The 21,267-nt window shown below is 45.2% G+C and overlaps 3 protein-coding genes across 3 annotated transcripts; 1 reads left to right on the plus strand and 2 right to left on the minus strand.

The window, feature by feature from the left end:
• Positions 1–9,393: 9,393 nt before the first annotated feature.
• On the minus strand, positions 9,394–10,361 carry LOC133928634 (probable calcium-binding protein CML18). Its single transcript, XM_062375052.1, has one exon. It carries the CDS (start codon positions 10,091–10,093, stop codon positions 9,563–9,565), a length of 531 nt encoding a protein of 176 aa, XP_062231036.1. The 5' UTR covers positions 10,094–10,361; the 3' UTR covers positions 9,394–9,562.
• Positions 10,362–12,201: 1,840 nt separating this feature from the next.
• Positions 12,202–15,372, plus strand: LOC133927992 (protein MAIN-LIKE 2-like). Its single transcript, XM_062374302.1, has 5 exons — positions 12,202–12,252; positions 12,332–12,672; positions 12,748–13,524; positions 13,603–13,846; positions 13,922–15,372. Exons 1-5 carry the CDS (start codon positions 12,232–12,234, stop codon positions 14,723–14,725), a joined length of 2,187 nt encoding a protein of 728 aa, XP_062230286.1. The 5' UTR covers positions 12,202–12,231; the 3' UTR covers positions 14,726–15,372.
• Positions 15,373–15,643: 271 nt separating this feature from the next.
• LOC133928635 (uncharacterized) lies at positions 15,644–18,010 on the minus strand. Its single transcript, XM_062375053.1, has 2 exons — positions 17,035–18,010; positions 15,644–16,952 (listed from the first exon to the last, which is right to left on the minus strand). The coding sequence occupies exons 1-2, from the start codon at positions 17,904–17,906 to the stop codon at positions 16,259–16,261; spliced, it is 1,566 nt and encodes a 521-aa protein (XP_062231037.1). The 5' UTR covers positions 17,907–18,010; the 3' UTR covers positions 15,644–16,258.
• Positions 18,011–21,267: the final 3,257 nt, after the last annotated feature.

The following is a 21,267-nucleotide window of genomic DNA, read 5'->3' on the forward strand; positions in this document are numbered from 1 at the left end:
AATTGATTTTAGTATATCACTAAAGTATTTAAAATCCTAAGTGCTTTCATAATTGACATGGACCTATGGTAGCAGAATTTTGATGAAATATTAAGTTCATGTGATCTTTAGGCTGCCCATTATGCTCATCCAGAACACTTCATCCCCTGTTTTTGGTTCAGTCTTTCTGTTTCCAACTCTACCTCCTGTACATAAAAAATGTTGAGATACATGATCTGATTAATAACTTGTCCTGAAGCTCATAACTCAGCATATTCCATCTACTCAGGTGCCACAAAGATGTACATGGACCTGAGAGAAAAATATTAGTGGAATGGGATAAAGGCAGACATAGCAAAGTTTGTTGCCAGCGTGACACCTGCTAGAGAGTCAAGGTAGAGCACTAGAAACCTATTGGATTACTTCAACCCCTACCAATTCCTATGTAGAAATAGAATAAAGTAGGCATGGACTTCATAGTTGGACTCCCTAAGACAAAGAAGGGAAATACCTCAGTATTTATAATAGTGGACCGTCTCACCAATGTTTCTCACTTCATACCCGTATGAACAAACTATGGTGGGGACAAGCTAGCTCAGTTATACATTGACAACATAGTGAAGCTGCAGGGAGTCCCCAGCAGGATTGTCTTTGATAGAGGTACTTAGTTTACTTCAAAGTTTTGGAAGAGTCTACATACAACCTTTGAAACCAAGCTAGACTTCAGCACTACCTATCACCCACAAACTGATGTTCAGACTAAAAGAGTTAACTATATCCTAGAAAGCATGTTGAGATCTTGTGTCCTAACATATAGAAAGGATTGGGAAAAGAGCTTGACCTATGCAGAATTCTCATATAATAATAGCTATCAAGCTAGATTAAAGATGTCCATTTTTGAAGCTCTTTATGGAAGAAAGTGCAGAACACCTTTAATATGGTCTGAAGTTGGAGAACGTACCTTACTTGGACCTACCCTCATCAAAAAAGCAGAAGATCGTGTTGCAAAAATAAGAGAAAAACTAAAGGCAGCTCAATCCCGTCAGAAGAGCTACACAAACAAAAGAAGAAGAGATCTGGACTTCAAGGTTGGAGAGTATATGTACTTTAAAGTCTCACCAATACGGGGAACCCAGCGGTTCCGAGTCTGTGGAATGTTGGCTCCCTGTTATATTGGACCTTACCAAGTTCTAAGAAAAGTTGGTGCAGTAGCCTATCAGATACAATTACCACAAGAACTGATTGACGTACACAATGTCTTCCATGTCTCCCAGCTGAAGAAGTGTCTAAGGATACCAGAAGAATATGTCCCCATGGAAACACTGGATCTACAGGATGATCTCTAGTACCAAAAAGTTCTAAAAAAGATCTTAGATTTAGTCACCCATCAGACCAAAGGATCAACAGTACGCTTGTGTCGCGTACAATGTAGCAGGCATACCGAAGCAGAAGCCACATGGGAATGAGGATGCCCTGAGAAAAGAGTTCTCCTTTCTGTTCGAGGAAGTTTCTGAATCTCGAGGGCGAGATTCTTTTTAAGTGGGGTAGGTTTGTAACATCCTAGTTTTTAGCCGAAAATTTAATTTAAAAAATCTTTGCAAAAGAAATAAATTTCAAAACTAATTTCGAAACCCAAACAAAAATGTTAAAATATTTTTCTCTCCTCCTCTCAATTTGGGCTCATTCAACCCAACATCCTTCACTGGCCTATTTTCCCGGCCCATCTCGTTCTCCCTATCCCCTTTCTTTTTCTCTCCCGTGGCCCAATTTCCCTGTCGGCCCGCTCCTTCTCTTTTCTTTTCTCGCGGCCCGCGCACGCCGGCTGGCCCAGCCACCTCCTTCTTTCCTCTTCTCACGGCCCACTCCCCTCCTCTCTATTCTCCCTGCGTGTCGCCCTTCTTCTTCCCCTCGCGCTTGCTCCCACTCACACGTGCGCAGTTGCATTGAGCCACCGGCCGCCGAACCCCGCTCTCATGTGCCACCTGCCACCTGCCAGCCACCTCCATCGCTACCCTATACCACACTGGAATCGTCGGTTCACACCACTACGTCACCACATCTTTGCCACTGCCTCTATGCATGACGACCACCAAAAAAGCATCGTCGGCCAAACCGAGCACACGTGAAGTTATTACCTCGCTGCTACCTCGGATGCTGAGCTTGACTTCTCCCTCCCCACGCTGCACTAATTCCACACCTCTTCACAGTCGACATTTACGCTCTTTGACATTTCCTCGCATCGTACTGCACGAGCATCGCGGGACCCCACCGCTGCTCTACCCAACTATAAGACCCCGCTGCTCATTCCTATGCTCCCCACCATTGCTAACCGAGCTCGCAAAGGCAAGCTCCACCCTTCCGCTTCCCTTCTTTCCCTCTCTCGTTGTCTTCCCCCTTCGCCGATGGCACCACCGTCGATCCCCTCCCCAGAGACCACCGCCGGTTTATTGGCCTCGCGGAAACCTTCACCATACCTCACCCTACCTTCATAGCCGCTCAGCCTAGTCTCTCCCTCTCCAGCCCGTGCTCTCCCTAAGGGTCATTATCGCCGAGGCTGCCTTCTTGTCGCTCGCCGTCGTGGATGCTCCCCGGCCAAACCAATGTAACACCCTGATTTTCAGAATTTATAACTTTCTAAAATTTTCCAAGATTATTAAATAGCTTCATCAGTAGTATACGTTTAAAACCTATTTTCTTAATCAATCAATCAATATAGGTTATTATTTTGTGTGCATTGCATGCTGAGTTTTCCTAGGAACCAGGTTAATGCATTAGAGTTTTTTTTTGGCGTTTTGAGTGAAAAAGATTTTGAAAAGGGTTTTACAAAACTCAGTAGTGAATAAGCAAGGATCTTAATGGTTGGAATTCAAAATCCTTGAATTCATCATCTATTTAATCCTTGATCATACCTGATCCTTCTCCAGATCAATTCAAATCTTATCCAAATCCTTGTTTAAAGCCAATGACTCATCTTCCTCAAAATTCTACCCAAATCCAAAATCAAATTTCTTATCTACTCCTATTCTTGTTCAACCTAATTTTTCGTTTCTCTTAAATTCACTCCAAACTCAATTTAAATCCAAACCCTATTCAAATTTCTCTGCAAAAGTTTCTTTTCTAAACTCTAGATATACCTAAAGTGTCTTTGAGCTCAATCTTGCTGAAGTCCAAACCCTTAGCCAAGTCCTCTAGATGGCCTAACAAAGGATCCACGAAATCTGTAAATTTTCGCGGAGTCCTGAACAACCTCATCTTCTCATGAAGTTTTGGAGTTCAAAATGGCCTTAAATGCAAATTTTGACAATACCAAAGTTGTAGGTCTCGTCGAGAGCTTCAATTTGAACCTATGGAAGTTCCCTTTTGAATAATGGAGCAAGGAGTTATGGCCTCCGAAATCAGTACTGCGCAGATAAGTCCGAGTTCAAACAGTTTATCTTGTGATGCATTTTTGAAAATCACGATGGCGTTTTTAGAAGATCCAATGACTACAAAAGTTGTAGATATTTTCGATTACTACAATTTAGAATCAAGAAACATCCAATTTGGAGTCTGGACGATGGAGATATCATCCTCAAAATAGAGAGCTGCAAAAAAGGAAACCTTAACCGACTCGAACTCGAATCCGATTTGTGTTCAGTTTGGACTCAGCCTCAACCAGCCGCCCCTAGCCCTATAAATATGAGTTGCATGCCCTCTCCTACTCCTATTCCACGCCACCAAACCCTAGAAGTCACTACTGCCTTATCCGTGCGTCGTCGTTCGTAGGAGCCGCCGCCGCCCGTGATGCGCTACCTCGTCGTCTTCTCCGCGAATCATCCTTCCTCGACCATCAAAGCAAGGTGAGAACCCTTCTTCTCCTCTCTTACTACTGTTTTATCATCACACTAAGTCCCTAGCCAAGCTCTAGCCCCGGCCAAAGTCCGATCTACGCTGCCACGGTTGTCACCGTCGTGGACAACCGCGTTGTAGCCGATTGGTATCGACATTCTCGACCGACCAGAGGTCAAATCACCAAGCCCTTTTACCGGTGCATGTCCCATGATGTTCTCCAAGCCCTCACCAACCGGTTAGGCTAGTAGAGTAGCCAAACCACTGTAATGAAGGTCGACGTACCCGTTGTTCAGTTTCTGAATGCGTTCTGCGCACGCACTGGATTTGCATTCGCGTTCCTCGTCAATCCGAAAGCTATATCGATGCACCAATCACGTCACAGTGTGTCCCATGGAGTCTTCTATGTTACCGTAGGAGCCCATCCACGTTTGTGTAGCGACACGACTAGGACACTATTGCCAACCACAGCACATCGCAGCCATCACCTATCTCATCTCTGCTGATCGTTCTTCCTCTCAGTGGAGGATCTACCCAAAACTATGCCATAACATTGTGTTCCCGAGATATATGAACATCTCTATTCAAATGGTTTCTCAAATTTCATAGCCAATCTCTGGGAACGCTAGCGTCTTCATTCCTGAATCTATTCGCGGTCACCACCAAACCTAGAAGCAGTCATCGCTGTTTTGCCGCTACTCGGATGACCCCTTCCAAAACCAACCATACCGCTGAGTTAGTCTTTCCGTGTTCTACGCTATGCTTCTCTCATTTCACTGAAACACCATTGAAACCTGACATCGATGTCTGTGGTCACGCGCCCGATCGCCATCTCCGACGAAATCCGAACCACCACCGCTACATAGAGTCACTAGTAATATCCTAAACGTAGAAGAGCAAACTTCGGCCTTTTTAATCCATCATAAGTGGTCGATACTAGATCTCAGCGTATCTTTTTTTTAATCCAAGATGGTACTTGCATAGCATGCCAAGTCAACACCACATCGGTCTCCTTAGCCTAGTCAGCGAAGTCTAGTCTGCCCTACACTTCTTGAATCTTGCATAAGGATGTTGTCAAGCCTGACACAATGATTGTGCAATAAAGTCTTTCCTATAGGGAGATAGTTTCCTTTTCAGTCTAATTCATCTCTCGAAAACTGTTCTCTTTTCATCTTAACTCCGATTTAGACGATTATTGCGTCTAAATGTTCTAAAATCATTCCTATCCAACCATAGTATTTTCAAAGTGTATTAATGATGTTTGATATGTTGTTCTTAGTGTTGTTTGTCGGTAGTTCTCGCGATTAGTCGATGACGTTCCGGAGCAGTTCGAGGGACTTCAAGACCAAAATTTCAACAACAGTGAGCAGCATTGGGTAAAAAGCAAGTGTCCTTTATCATATTGAACCTATGTTTTTAAATATTTTATTTTATAAAACTGCATGCAATGTCTGTTAATATGATGGGTAGTCACTTATGTTAGGGTTTAACTAGTTCTTCCTTTATATTCTTTGAAGCCTAAGTGATAGTTGATATGAGTTTCTTGGGTAGATAGCTTAGCCATGCTTTTGGGATGTTGGGAAGTATCATATACATGTTAATGGAGTTATGCAATGGTAATGATGAATTTGGTATAGTAACATGGAACCCTAGGACTTGGGCAAAGAATGGGTTTGGTGATGATGATTCAGGTGGTGGGCTTGTGGATACGTTCCGGGCAGAGATGTTAGGTTGGTTGTTTCCCAGTTGGATGTTGGTTCTTGTGGTACGCTTGTGGATACGTTCCGAGCAGAGATGTTAGGTTTTGTTGGTTATTTTCCTGTTGGATAGTTAAAAAGTTCTTGCACAAGTGTCACATATAAGGACCGGTTCGTGAAGCGATAACCTAAGAAATACCGTACCAAACATGAGGTCGATATGGGTAAGGTTTAGCATATCAATTAGACACATGGCTGGCATTCGTTGGAGTACCAGGATCTAATTGATGGACCATGCTTCGTAGTGATGCTCCTGGCGGCAAACCACTGGCGTGTGTTAAGTGTGTCATGAACACAGCAACATAGAAATCATGACTTGTGAGTAAAGTTGGATAACCTCTGCAGAGTGTAAATACTGTTATAACAGCCGTGCCCGCGGTTATGGGAGACTTGGATCCTCACATGATTAGTTGGTGGTGGAATGATTTTTGTTGTGGTTATGGTTCTGGTACAGGGAGTACTAGATGGTCATAGTTTTGGTTATAGTACAGGAAGTACTAGACGATTATGGTATGCAAGGTGGGGAGCCTTGTATGTTGTGTGTTGGACTGTATGGGTTACATTCACTTAATAATTGTTTAATGCTTTTGAGTCCAAATATCTTTTCATTACTCGTATTTACGCAAATATACCATATGTTAGCCTATTCTTTATATAAGCTTACATATCATTATTTTTCCCATACTTGCTGAGCGTATCATGTGCTCACACTTGCTATTTTCCCTATACCATGTGATATGTGTACTACTGCTCAGTGAGTGAAGATGTTGAAGACTATCAAGATGAGGTTGTGACGTTCTAGGCACGTGTGTCCTAGTCGATTGCATACGGTGTTGTTAGGCACCAGTGTTTCTGTTTCGCTGCAGATATCTTCATAGAAAATAATATATGTCAATTGATGTAAGAGTTTAACGTTATTTAATAAAAGTATTGCTTTTGTTACTTCACCTGTGACGTTCTTATGTGTGTTGAACATCCTGGGCACACATAAGCCGCATCTAATTTTGGCCGTTAAAATCGAGTGTGACAACCAAGCACTAAGAAATCATCACCGCACCCCATGCATGCTCCCAACACCCAAAAATCTGACCCAAATCGCCTCCCCATGACTTTCCCTTTTGGCCACCACTTTCCCCAGTTCCGGCATGCCACTGGTGCTGTTCCGGCTACCCACCACTGGCTTCGCCGTTCTGCTTTGGCCCTTGTGAACCGATTTTCGATCCAAACCGACGCTGGGAAGGCTGCTACGGCGATGCGCTGGCGAGTCCTCCACTATGAGCCAATGATCAGGCGCTGGTGCCCCTCAGTGCCTGTTCGGCCGTACATCATTCTCCCCTGTGCCGGACTGGGCTGCCACGGCCTAGTGGCCCACACAACCGAGCGGCCCAGCATAAGCCAGATATCCCATCTGCACAGTTGTAGCCCATTCACACCGTACCCCGCCAATTCCCCTTTAAGCTAGCCCATATGCACAATACCTTTTTCCTTTGTCCCGAATTTAATTTTTGGAAGTTCGTATCTCATCCGTTCCAACTTTGATTTCAACGATTTTTTCATCGATATTCATCTAAATTCAAATCCTATCTATTCATACTAGTTTAAGAATTATTTGAAATTTATTTATTTTATTTGTGTGTCGTGTTGTTTGTCCGCTCGAGTTTTAGAAACCGGAGATTTCGAGGAGGAGGAGGAGGACCCGAGAAGGCAAGACTTCGAGTAGGACCCCCTCGAGGACTTCAATGAAGGAAAGTCTCAATTCATTTCCTTTTGATCATATTGAACCTAGTTTTATCACCATGACCTGTAGTAGCTATTTTCTATAGATTAATTGCATGAAGTACTATTTGTTGGTATAATTTAAACTGTTGAGCTAATTATGTCCATTTGTATATTAGACAGCCTATTTGTGATCATCCTCAATATAATCTTGGTAACCCTAGGACAATCATCTCCCCTACTTAATTTATACTAAGATGATTACTTTGATAATAGTATGCTTAGGATAGTAATCTCTACTGTTATTTCATGCTTCACCAAATATAACTTTGCGAACTGTGTAAAACTTGGTGCTTGGTGTTGCGTGAGTTATGGGATGGGAAAACTTGTTGGATATTGATATTAACCAAGAACTGGTTAGAGCTGGGGCAAATCAGGGTTCCGTTAGGAATGACTTGGGAGTTGAAGCGCTGCCTGTGTGGCAGGCTTGATGAGGAGTGCTGCCTGTGCGGCAGGCTCCATGTGGAGATGATTGCCTTGGCTCGGTTAAGCACTGAGTTGATACGACATCCTACCTAGTCTTTACAGTACAGCCACTCGATCCTGTATGCGGCAGTGCTTAGTCCAAACCCCGTCACTAGTCTACTGATCGCCTGGAGGCAGGTGTGCAACGAAAAACCATGGAGCAGGTGTAGGCTTGGAGACCCGGTTAGAGGCCTAGTTAAAGACCAAGAATCCCTGGTTAGCTCCTGTGAGCGGCTAGTGAGATGATGTTGCGGTGGGCAATGGCTTTGTTGAGTCACACTACCACGACAGTAGTATGTTGCCAAACTCAGCTGGTTGGTAAAGTGTACCACTTTGCAGAGGTAAAACTATTCGAGTAGCCGTGTTCACGGTAATGAACGAGCTATGATTTGGTCACAACAACTAGCTTGGGTTGTGTGTGTTTCCTTGGTGAGTGTGTTGGCAAGGTGAACCCGTTTTTGGAGAATAGGTCCGGCTGTGTGCCGTGTGTTGCTATGGATGGAGTGTTCGATAACATTAAAACTTGGGCCCTGGTGATTTTTCACCACAGTCGAACCCCCAATATGTCTCTTCCACAAAACTGCTTTATAGAAAATACACCATTGCATGTGTGAACTTGATATTTCCGAAAAGATTGAGCTCACAGCTTATTCCTTACCGATATCATATGTATGTATTTATATCGCTGTCATAGGGCAAGAGTTAGGACTTGCTGAGTACGTTTGTACTCACTCTTACTTGTACTTTCACAAGACGATCCAGACTTCACCGGAGTAGACGGTGAGGCTGATGAGTAGGTCTCGGTCGCGTTCGCCCCCGAGTTGCAAATGGAGTGGTGCGCCTTCATGTTGTCCCTTCTGTGCTCTATGATAGTGTGGATTCTGTTAAGCACAGGAATCCTTTATGTATTTTTGGGTTGGTGGATCATTCTCATCACTCTCTGTATTGTACGACTATGGTATCATCTGTTGTAAGACTCTTATTTAACAGTGACTGATCCTGAGACTGGTATAATAATGGTTTTAAGCACCAGGGTAACCCAGTGCGCTTCAATTTATAGCTACAAAACCTATATAGTGTAAAATGACTTTGAATTGTGAACCTAGTTGTATAATTTTTATACACTAGATATTTTTATTTTGATTAAATATTAGTTAAAGTACACAAAGTTTGATTTTTCTAAAAACATTTGTCTACTATTTCTGAATGGATGGAGTATTTGATATAGATCCTGCTTTTTTTATTGCAACCCAATTTTAATTATTATTTATTTTATTTTATTTAAATTCTTTATTTAGATGTTTTACTTTCTAAACTGTATAGAAATCGAACTTCTAATTTTTCATATCTTTTAATTCTGAATTTACCTATGTATCTTTAGTTTAATATAGACTGTTAGATGTTTATAACAACGAGTGATCTAGATTTTTTTCAAATTAATGCGAAAATTTTGTGATCTTAAAAACGAATATGATAACTCTTTTTTCTTAACAAATATTAAGACAATAGATTAAGATTCTCTTTGACGCCAGTCATTAGTCAATTACATAGAGCAAAAATACTAGCAGTTCACCTTTACACGACAACATCAAATCAGAGGGCCTCTAAAATCGTGCTTGCTTAGTTACTGCAGATTAATCACTTAACCTTATAAACTAATTAAGCTTAATTAACTAAGCAAACAGCGCAAGAACTAGTTAAACCTTGGGAGTTATGGAGCCAGCAACTTGTTTGGGTTGCCCTGGACCCTCGCCACCCTAGCGCCCGCCTCCGGAGCCCATCATCTTCTTGAACTCGTCGAAGTTGACACTGCCGTCCCCGTCGCCATCGACGGAGCGGATCATCCGCGAGCAGTCGGAGACGGAGCACTTGTCACCGAGCTGGCGCAGCACGCGGTGGAGCTCCCAGGCCGATATCAGCCCGTTCCGGTCGGCGTCATACATCCGGAACGCTTCCCTGAGCTCCGCCTCCGTCGCGGCCTCCTGCTCCCCGGAGCCGGCGTCCCCGTCGCCGCCGCCGCAGTGGAAGGCGACGAACTCGGCGAGGTCGACGAAGCCATCGCGGTCGGCGTCCATCTCGTCCATCATGCGCCGCACCTCCCCGGGTCCCGGCGGCGCGCCCAGCGCCCGCAGCACGGACGCGAGCTCCTCCGCCGAGATCTTGCCGTCGCCGTTCGCGTCGTAACGCCGGAACACCTGCTCCATCTCCGCCATCGGCATCCCCAGCCTCCGGCCCGCCGCATCCGCCGCCACCGCTTTCGTCGAACCCCCACCGCGCCCGCTCGCCATGCCCCCTCTTTCTCCTAGAGTCTTCTCTCCCTGCTTCTCGTCTCGGAGCTGCAGCTTTTATCGAGGCTACGTCGCAGCAAAGCTACGTGTACGTAGATTAGCTCTACGCATCCGCGACGTACCATCACGGATCCGTGGGCCCGCACAAACTCAAAGTACACGGAAGGACCCACGCTACAGTAGGTGCAACAACGATTTTGGTACAAAAAATGGCGGTGCGCTTAGAGGATCGCGGGGAAAAAACTTTATGCATCGGTGATGCAAACAGCACACAGTGCAGCACCATCGCAAATCACTCAACGTGTCCCCTACCAATCTCAAAGCAACTCCTTGACAACTCCCGTGGCTCCTCCTGAGTGAGGGAAGCGAGCGAGCGAGCGAGCGAGGCACGGCTCGAGCGAAGCCGTCCGCTTCCTACGGAGCCACTTCCCTTCAGGGAGAAAATGGAGCCGCGGCCTGCTTGCAGGGCTAGTGCTCGGCAAATTTGAAAATTTAGACAACATACGCGACCGTATTTGTGAAATTAGACAACATGTCGACGTATTTGCAAATCTAGCACTCGTATTCGGTATCTCAAATACCGAAATTTGATTTTCGGAAACTGAAAATCTGAAAACACCGTATTCGGCAACTGAGGTGCCGAATACGGCACTGTGGGCTGTATTCGGCACCTCAGTTGCCGAATACACCCTGTACTCTGCTGTATTCGGCAACTGAGGTGCCGAATACGGCCCACAGTGCCGTATTCGGCACCTCAGTTGCCGAATACAGCCGGCCGGCGTCCCATCCTCTTTTTCCCGCGTCACATCAATCTTTGTCACGTCACGTCGTTCGTTTTTTTGCATCCCGTGAGTTCGTGAGTTCGGCCGGCCGGTCAATAATTGATGCAGGATGCATGCATGTTGGTCTGCGGAGAGCTAAATAAATTGAGACCGCGAAGAAGAGAGCAGCACCAGAGCAGAGAAGGGAGCAAGGAATGCGAGGAGCGGCAGAGGAGCAGCATCTCGAGTAGAGAAAGCAGCAGCAGCGGCAGTTTAATACTTCGAGATCAGCCACTTTTGTACCGGTTAGTTATTAGATTACCTATTTAATACTTAGGTTACTAATAATATTTAGAGTAATTAGCTTATTTGGTTAGTCAGTTTCGAAATAGATTAGTTCTTTCGGTAGTAGATTGTTTAATCCGTTCAATTACATTTATTTAATTATATTAGTTTATTTAATTAGAGTACTCAGATTATTCTAATTAGATTATTTAATTACGTTATTATATTACTTAGATTATTTAATTAGGGTACTTAGTTTATTTAATTAGAGTATTTAGATTATACAAATTAGATAATTTAATTACGTTATTATATTACTTAGATTATTTAATTAGAGTACTTAGTTTATTTAATTAGAGTAGTCAGATTATTCTAATTAGATAATTTAATTACGTTATTATATTACTTAAATATTTAATTAGGGTACTTAGTTTATTTAATTAGAGTATTTAGATTATACAAATTAGATAATTTAATTACGTTATTATATTACTTAGATTATTTAATTAGAGTACTTAGTTCATTTAATTAGAGTAGTCAGATTATTCTAATTAGATAATTTAATTACGTTATTATATTACTTAAATATTTAATTAGGGTACTTAGTTTATTTAATTAGAGTAGTCAGATTATTCTAATTAGATTATTTAATTACGTTACTTAGATTATTTAATTAGGGTACTTAGTTTATTTAATTAGAGTACTTAGATTATACTAATTAGAATATTTAATTACGTTATTATATTACTTAGATTATTTAATTAGGGTACTTAGTTTATTTAATTAGAGTAGTCAGATTATACAAATTAGAATATTTAATTATGTTATTATATTACTTATATTATTTTATTAGAGTACTAAGTTTATTTAATTAGAGTTTTGAGATTATACAAATTAGATTATTTAATTACGTTATTATATTACTTAGATTATTTAATTAGAGTACTTAGTTTATTTAATTAGAGTACTTAGATTATTCTAATATGTTGTTCACCTATTTGTTGAACCATGAAGCCTTAAATCATTATCATGGCTCATGGTGGTCTTCCGGAGCTTCTTCAGCAGCGGTACGACGAGAACCATAGGGGAAGGATGATATTCACAGGACAGCAGGTACCACGTTTATATGTGCTATTTTATTGCCACGATAATTTCGAACTAACTCTGTACATGTATTGGATAACTCATGCAGTTGGGTCCGTTACGAGCCCGGAGTGTGCACAAGATTAAGGAGTTGGACCCTCGATTCCACGAGCCACTCGCACGGGCGGGACTACTACCTTTCGCTCTCATGATGGCCGGAGCTCCCATGGAGGTCGGTGGTAGGACACCTCTCCCGGCAATTGATGAGGCACTGCTCACAGGTCTCGTCGACCGCTGGCGTCCTGAGACACACACTTTCCACTTTCCTTTTGGTGAGATGGCAGTAACACTGCGGGACGTGGCCATGCTGACCGGGCTGCCAATAAGGGGTGCCCCGTTAATAGTTTCGCGACCCGCAAGGGAGCAGTGGAAGGGTTATGTTGCAGATAGGTAATTATTTGTTATGTAATGCATTTAAAATATTACAGTGCTATTAAAGCGTCATTGACCATCTGCATCTTATAGGTTTGGTGTGCAATACGACGGGAAGGATGCTGGCCTCTCCATGTCCTGGGTTCATGGGCTGACACAGTTCGGTCCATGCCCACTGGATGCGGACGAGAATACACTTATGCAACACTATGAGGTGTACTTATACGTCCTGCTCGGAGGCATCATGTTCTGCAACACGGCAGGCGATTATGTCGTCCCACATATTGTATGGTTAGCAGCCCACCTCGCGTCACATCCTTATGAGCCTACATCTTACAGTTGGGGATCTGCAGTGTTGGCTGCAACCTACAGAGGATTGTGTGATGCAACCCAGCGAACAAAGAGGAAGGCAACCATTACAGGGTGCTTACATCTCTTACAGTTATGGAGTTGGGAGTACCTCCCGATTTCCAGACCTTGGGTGCTCAAGTGCTACTACCCAGTTCACATCTCTGATGGCATTGCAGATGACATAAGGCCAACGATGGGGTATCGGTGGATTCATGCCAGGCTAAGATGGAGTCAGCAGCAAGACCATGGTAACTACTCCAGGGTGATAAGTGACCTGGACATCCTTAGCGCTGATCTAGTGGATTGGGATCCATGGCGTATGGCACGAGTAAAAGAAATTGCAGATGGTGGACTCCTGGCATCCTCTTGTAGCCGTGACGCAGACTTATGGTTGACCACATGCTTCTTGTTGTACATGAACTGCGTGGAAGTATATTCTCCAGAACGTGTACAGAGGCAGTTCGGGTACCGACAGGTGGTGCCTGTTCCAGCACCACGAGACGCCGGACGGGCGCACGAGTAAGTGTGTTATTGTATGTTGCCTTAGTACATTGGTTATCCATGTTAACAAATTATAACTGTTTATGTCATGTACAGGTGGAGCTCAAAGGGGGGCGGAGGCACGCAGGACTGGGCATCTAAGAATGCCGAGTACATACGGAGGTGGACAGAATCAGCTGCGGTGGATGTCATCATTACTGCTGTACAATACGACGAGGCCACGTACTGGGACTACCTTGCTTGGTACCGTCCGCGCACGCGTGCCACCTTACTCAGCGGACCTGTACAGCCGGGCCCCAGACCCTTCCCCGAGGATCGTGCCCGCCTACTTCATGTTGTGGTAAGTGATGCGTTACTTATATTGGTTTTCTTTGGAAAATCTGTGTATTACTGACATGTCCCTCATCTTATACAGACTGAAGAGGCGTATGAGATGCATACGCAAGCGGATCAACCTTTTGGGGAACCAAGCAGGTCATCATCGCAGAGGGATCGTAACCCTCTCTGGGAGTACATGAGGACAAGAGGATCCCGCTTCCTAAACGCTATACGTGGTCTAGGTGGGTGTGCCCCGCAATGGAGGGGGTACGACCAACATGCCATGGACCCGTCTCGTGCCTCCCACAGCAGGCGGTCCTCCCACAGCAGGCGGTCATCCAGTGCTCGTGAGGAACCCGTCCGGTCAGAATCACGACATACATCTTCAGCTTCGGCGCGTCATGTCTCATGTTCCGGTGCTGAGGCCGAGGAGTGCACGCAGCCTCCTGCGCCCGAGCAGGTTACGCTGGGTTCACTAGCACCTCCGGCTACGATGACACCTCCGGCTGCAGCATCTTCTCATCAGGAGGACGTCGTTGACTACACGCAGCAGACCCCTTGCTGGAGCGACCCTAATGCTTTTGACTGGGGTGCTGCAATGCATGCGACCGCCACCTTCACTGATCTACTCGGCGGACAGTCCTCCCATGATCTCAATGAACCTGGAAGTTCACATTGGTACCAGCATGGCGAGCCTTCGGCACACTGGACTCCATCGGAGCACGTTCTAGGGCCGTCCACACTTCCGCACGAGGATCCTTCGGCATGGTACATGCAGAGCCGAGTAAGCGAGGGGGGGGGGGGGGATACACGTTCGGTGGGGTTCCCACAGGGCAGGCAGATGATGATGAAGACGACCAAGGGCACGCAAGGCAGGGGCCTGCGCAGGCTGCTGGGATGAGAGCCACACACCCGCCAGACGCTTACACGCCTGGAGATTGTGTGAGGCATCGTCGCCGTTGAGTAGCCAGGACAATTTGTCATGACACATGTATTATTGATTTTAATGTCGAGGTCATCCCTATTATGTCGTATTCACTGTATTGTTAATTTAAGAAATTCTCAGTACAGAGGAAACAATAGTAGTTGTAAAGCATAAGTAGCATGGAACCCGGTACAGAGGTTACACATAAAGAGCGAACAACAACAAACATTATCATGTACGATACGCCTAAAGAACATAATATCATGCCTTAAGGGAATAAAATATATAGGGTTACAATAGATGCTTAGGGCGAAGGAAAGTGGCGACGCAAATTAGCGTAAGAATTCCAGGTGCGATGGTCAAAGCTATCCGGGTAAGATGGTTGTCGTCTCCGAGGTGGTTCTGGGAAGTTGTAAAAATGAGTACGAGCAAATCCATCATCATTTTCAGGGTCATCGGTGTCCTCCGGAGATGGAAGCCTCGGAGGGCGGGGTCGTTGTGGCATGAAATCGTCGTCGTCGTCATCATCTTGAGGTTTCTCCGAGGTGGTACCACGTCCTATTTCCCTATCAGTTGTATGGCATCTCGATGTTGTGCGTGAACGTCCTCTTGCAGTGTTCCTAGAACTTTCTCCTGTATTTCTGTTCGAACGTCTAGGCATGGGGGGCATGAAATCGTCATCGTCTTCGTCCTCGTCATTATCTGGATGATTCGTAGAGGTCGCCTCTGTACCCCTTTGATTCGCTGACTGTCGTCGTCTTCTACGCGAACCAGGCATCACACCCCCGCCGAAGAGCATACACATCGTCAAGAAGTGTGAGATTTCTTTGTTGATCAACTGTTCGTCTTCCGGGAAAGCCTGACGCAGAAGAGGACCGTTCGAATCAATAGAAATAAGATAAGTAGGGTGACCAAATGTTTATATGACATACCTGAATATGGGATGCATACTGGTCTGGCGACATTACTATCGTTCTTTGCCTCCTAGAGAAACCTATCACAGAAGGATGGTCGGCCAGTTCGCGGACCCTCAGATACATTTGACGCCGGTGATACAAGAGGGCCCTAAGGTCCTCGGTGGTTACACATTGGAGTGGCGCGGTTAACCTAGAACATATGGGTCTTGCATGCAATTTCGCCACGGCTTGGATTATGTTGTTCTCCTTTAACGGATCATCGTTTCCTTCGCGCACAACCTGTAAGGAGGCATTAAGTGCTATAGCGATCGTTGCAGGTGTCCATGGAAAGCCTGTACTAGAGGATCCCGCCATAGATTTCTTGCTCACTGACTACCTGCGCTCTGTCTCTGCATCAAAACACGGATCCATGAATATTTAAGAAACACGAAATAAATAAATAAAATTACATTTACAATACAATGGTCACTTCTTGTCTAAAGGGGTACAGTGCAAACCACATAATGCACAATAAGTAGTACAACTAACAGGTGAATAACATTTTACAATACAAAGTCTCTAAGACAGTTCAGTTTGACAGTGGGCTGATAGTTTACTGACGGGTCGGGCAAGTCCTCCTGTCATGTCCAGGTTGTTTGCAAAGTTTGCACCTGCGAAGGCCATCAACAGCATCTGCTTCATCCATGTCACCTTGCAGCCTCGTAGATCTAGGCCTTCCAGGATCTGTGCGTCGTGCTCGTGGATAAGGTACCCACTTAGGGCCCTCGATCGATTTGTAGTTGGTTCCGATGTTAAAGGACCGCATCTTCGGAAGCCATGTGCTCCTCAATGCATCGATCGTGAAGTACGGTGATACGTACTGTGATCCGTCATTGCCACCTATGTCCCTGCAAGCGGCTAAGACATGCGAGCACGGGATATGGTGCAGTTTTGGCTTATTGCATGTGCACTTCACCTCGTTAGGTCCAAGTTGACATTGCTGCACGGTGTCCCCGGCGCTATACCCTGAAGCATACCTACGGCGGCACATGACCTCAAAGTCATTGTTGGCCAAGTCGTAGATCCTCGACCGATGAAAGTGTGCCTTGCTCCTCCTTCTTGATATGATTTGCTCCACCTTAGGTGAAAACCGTGTGCTGCACTTCATAGCAGCATTACCACGGTCTCGAAAGTAGTCCGCCGTTCTGTAGAATGTGAGCTCAATAATGGCACACAACGGGAGGCCCCGTACTCCCTTCAGGACATTGTTGAACGCCTCCGCTATGTTCGTTGTCATGATGGAGTACCTAACATGGGATACAATAATTTTAGAATGGCTATTTGCATAAGAATCAGTACAATATGATCATTACAATTCTATGCGCTAACCTGGCACCATGAGTGTCATGGATAAGGGCCCAACGCTCCGCCGGCTTCCCCGCTATCCACTGGCTAAATGTACCACGTGAACGACTAACGATAGTTTGGCCCCCAACCATTTGCGCCCGCAGTTGATCCTCCCCTGCTTGCTGGTCTGCCATCATCTTGCGAGTGGTCTCATTTAACTCTCTCCATATCTCATTGAACTTCACCTGCTGGTTCTGAAGACATAGCCCTTTGAATCTCTTTACAAGCGACTTGCTGCGGTACCTTGTGTACAGGTTCGCGCCCAAGTGTCGCATGCACCATCTTCTCTCCACATCAGGCCATGCAATGGAGCAGTTTGTGCTATCATGCAGCACGTCCAACGCATGCAGAAGACCCTTGTTGCGGTCTGAGATGACGCAAACTCGTTCCCTATTTCCCACGACACGTGTCCTTACCAAGGTGAGGAACCACAGCCAACTATCATTGTTTTCACTCTCAACCATTGCAAAGGCGAGAGGAATGATCTGATTATTTGCATCCGCCGCCATTGCTGTCATAAGGGTACCATGGAACTTGCCGCTTAGAAATGTGGCATCCACGCATACAACCGGCCTACAATGCCTGAATGCTTCGATGCATTGTCCAAAGGACCAGAATAACCTAATGAGGTATCGGTCAGTGGTGCTATATGACCCATCATCTAGCCTGATCGACTCATCCGCCATGGCCCACTGAGTCCCTGGATTCGTCATGGCAATCTTCTGCAGCAGTCTTGGAGCATTGTTGTATGACTCTTCGAAGCTTCCAAACAGCATCTTCAACGCCTTCTGCTTCGCTCGCCACGCGGTGTGGTAATTGATAAGCATGCCAGTCTTAGTGTGCACCTCCCCCATAATCGATTTTGGCGACAAACAAATTTCTGTGCCAATAAGCGTGATGAGGAGTTGGGCTACGAACCTCGCATCAACAGCGTGGCTCACATTCCTAATAGCCTCTTCGCTGCATGTATGTGGAGTGTGTCTACTAATCACAAAATAGTTCTCATATTTCGGCTGATATGCTCGTACGAAGTAAGGGCAATTTGGGTGCTTCGTACACCTGACCTCATACTCCGTAGGGTTAGACCGGGCGCACTTGTGGTCCCTTCTTGTTATTACAGCATAGTTGCTAATAAAGTGGATGACCTCCCCTCTGTTACGAAACTGTTGCCCGACTTGAATGTCGCTATTCTGGTATCCCCAGTTAGATAAGGTGTTATACTCAACGACGACACACTCCAGGAGCCCAGTACCACGAAAGTACTGGATCGCCGGGATCGGGTCATCATTGTCAGCAGCTTCTTCATCCCCGCTACCACCGTCTTCATTATCCATGCATCCTGCATCGACCTCACCAGGGTCCACTCTACCTCCCTCTCTACTGGAACTGCCCTCCCCGACATGCCCTCCATCCTCTTCATGCATCACCTCCTGGCTTGAGCCTTCCACAGTGGTCACTGCATCACCTTGCACCAGTCGTGACACTATGTTTACGTACACCGCCATATCAAAGTTCTCCTCCAATGCCTTGCGTGAGTACAAAGCCCATGCGTTGTTCCTACTCATCTCGAACAACGTATGGACAATGACCGAGCTATTTGGAACAAGCCGCGGCCGTACACCCTCTAAGACAACAGTATGGGACTGCTGGTTCACACGCAAAAGGTGCATAATATGTGATTTCAGGCCATCTAGATCAATAGGTACCTCAACCGAACTCTCTATGTGCTGGCAGTTCTGAATTGTTACAAGTCTCCCGTGCAGAACTGTGGGACGTTCTCCATAATAAATATGGAAAATCATACCGTATCTCCTAAATAAATATACATGTAATAAATAATAAGTACAAAAATAATACTAATTAAATAGTGCAATATACAACTAATATGCATCTTTGTTGCTACTGGACACTATCTTCTACGGTTCAACCAAACCTAAGTGATTAAACTAATTAATCAAGTTAATTGATTAATTATATTACTTTAATAAAACTAATTACCTAGATTAAATCACGTAAATTCATGTTACTATATTAAGTAAAGAATCTAATCACACTTACTAATAAAACTTATATAACCCAACTAAATCATTAATTTAAATACTCTAATTTACCAAAATAATATAATTAATCAAATGTACTTGAATGAATTTAACAATATACTGACGAAATGACTAATATACTTCTGAACGAACTAAGAAAAATCTAATTATAATTACTAATTAACTACGTAATTATATTACTTTAATAAAACTAATTACCTAGATTAAATCCCGTAAATTCATGTTACTATATTAAGTAAAGAATCTAATCACACTTACTAATAAAAATTATATAACCCAACTAAATCATTAATTTAAATACTCTAATTTACCAAAATAATATAATTAATCAAATGTACTCGAATGAATTTAACAATATACTGACGAAATGATTAATATACTTCTGAACGAACTAAGAAAAATCTAATTATAATTACTAATTAACTACGTAATCTAAAAACTTACCTTAAGGAAATTGAGCGCGGCTGCTGCTCGCGTTGATCCTCTCCGGCTGCCCCCTCTGCTCGAGCTGCTTCTCCTAGCGTTGCTCCGTTGCTACTCTCTTCTCTCCACTGCTGCTCTCTTTTCTTCTCCCTTCTCTCCTTTGCTGCTCTCTTCTCTTCTCCCTTCTCTCTTCTGCGAGCCAGGGCTTTTATTAAGCGCAAAAGCAGCATCCCACTGGCACGCACACACCGAAAGCATCGACAGGACGTGAAAGCGACATGATGTACTGAATTCGGCAACTGAGGTGCCGAATACGGCACTGTGGGCTGTATTCGGCACCTCAGTTGCCGAATACAACAGAGTACAGGGTGTATTCGGCAACTGAGGTGCCGAATACAGCCCACAGTGCCGTATTCGGCACCTCAGTTGCCGAATACGGTGTTTTCGGATTTTCAGTTTCCGAAAATCAAATTTCGGTATTTGAGATACCGAATACGAGTGCTAGATTTGCAAATACGTCGACATGTTGTCTATTTTCGCAAATACGGTCGCGTATGTTGTCTAAATTTCCAAATTTGCCCTAGTGCTCACCTTCTAGATGCGTATAAGTGCCGCTGCCCTAGTTCTCGAATACGTCGGCTACCGTTGTCCGAGATAAAGAACTCGGCCACCGCGTAGCAGGATGTAGGTGACGTCGAACCGGTCGCCGCCACCGTGATCACGCGTCCGCCACCATCGTTCAAGATAGAGAACTCGGCCGCCGTGTAGCAGCAAGCAGGTGACGCCAAGTCGATCGCCGCCGTCGTGATCATGCCACAGTTGCCGTTGTCGAGCCCAATGCCACCAAGGAGATCATGCTACGACGAAGACTAAGGCGGCAAAGGAAGGCCTTGGAGAAGATTAGGACGCCGCCGTAGGTGCGAGGAGGAGGTCGCCACCAACCATCTTCACCAGCATCGGGAGCCATCGATACGGCTCAATCTGTTTTTATTTATTTTTATTTTTTTAGAAGGCTCGATCTGTTTTGGTACATGAAGCCTCGTTCCTGCATGGAGCTGGGTCGATTGAGGAAGCGAAACGAGACCCAGCCGGCTCAGTCGTGAGTTGATTGGCTTAATTGAGTCGAGTCAGGCCGCTGCGTCGAGATTCGATGGAGGAGACAAATCGAAACAGTGCTGCAGGCCAAGCGGTTTGCATGCCAATGCATACGATTTTTTTCCAGGATCCGACCCCTCGTGACAGAATCGTCTGAGGAGATGGACAGAAGGAAGCATACAGAAGGCACCCCCAACCACGGAGGTGGACACGTGGCTGCGACTGATCAGCGGGCCCCGCCGCGTGTTGGAAGTGTGGACCATATGTGTCAGTGAGAAGGTTTCGTACTGACATGCGTGGTTGATTTTCGCGGGGGCGGGGGGTACGAAAGGTGCGCGCCGACCCGCGCATCGCCTTTTGCGTGGTTGCGTCGATTGGTGGGCGTTGCCCCCAGGCGAGAGAGTGATTGATGTGTTCGCTTCACGCGGTCTCGCAACCGTGTGGGGATCCGCTGCGCACGCCGGTTCAGCAAACGGCGGGGTGACACCACTCAGTTGCCAGGGAAGGACTTAAGGTCGACAATGTTTAGCTCTGTCTTGGACCAAGAGCAATTCCTTTCGTGATTCGCAAAACAAAAGGCTGCAGATGACTTGACCACAATGATACGTGGCACATGAATGAGCCACCAAGTTCCTCC

This window comes from Phragmites australis, chromosome 9 (assembly GCF_958298935.1).
Source record: "Phragmites australis chromosome 9, lpPhrAust1.1, whole genome shotgun sequence".
In the NCBI taxonomy this organism is placed as follows: domain Eukaryota; kingdom Viridiplantae; phylum Streptophyta; class Magnoliopsida; order Poales; family Poaceae; genus Phragmites; species Phragmites australis.

Coding starts and splice junctions, on each gene's coding strand:
- LOC133928634 (XM_062375052.1), bottom strand. CDS start 10,093: ATGGCGAGCGGGCGCGGTGGGGGTTCGACGAAAGCGGTGGCGGCGGAT.
- LOC133928635 (XM_062375053.1), bottom strand. CDS start 17,906: ATGGGGGAGGTGCACACTAAGACTGGCATGCTTATCAATTACCACACC. Junction 16,953..17,034: donor CATGACACTCATGGTGCCAG/GTTAGCGCATAG, acceptor ATCCCATGTTAG/GTACTCCATCATGACAACGA.
- LOC133927992 (XM_062374302.1), top strand. CDS start 12,232: ATGATATTCACAGGACAGCAG. Junction 12,253..12,331: donor TGATATTCACAGGACAGCAG/GTACCACGTTTA, acceptor TAACTCATGCAG/TTGGGTCCGTTACGAGCCCG. Junction 12,673..12,747: donor AAGGGTTATGTTGCAGATAG/GTAATTATTTGT, acceptor TGCATCTTATAG/GTTTGGTGTGCAATACGACG.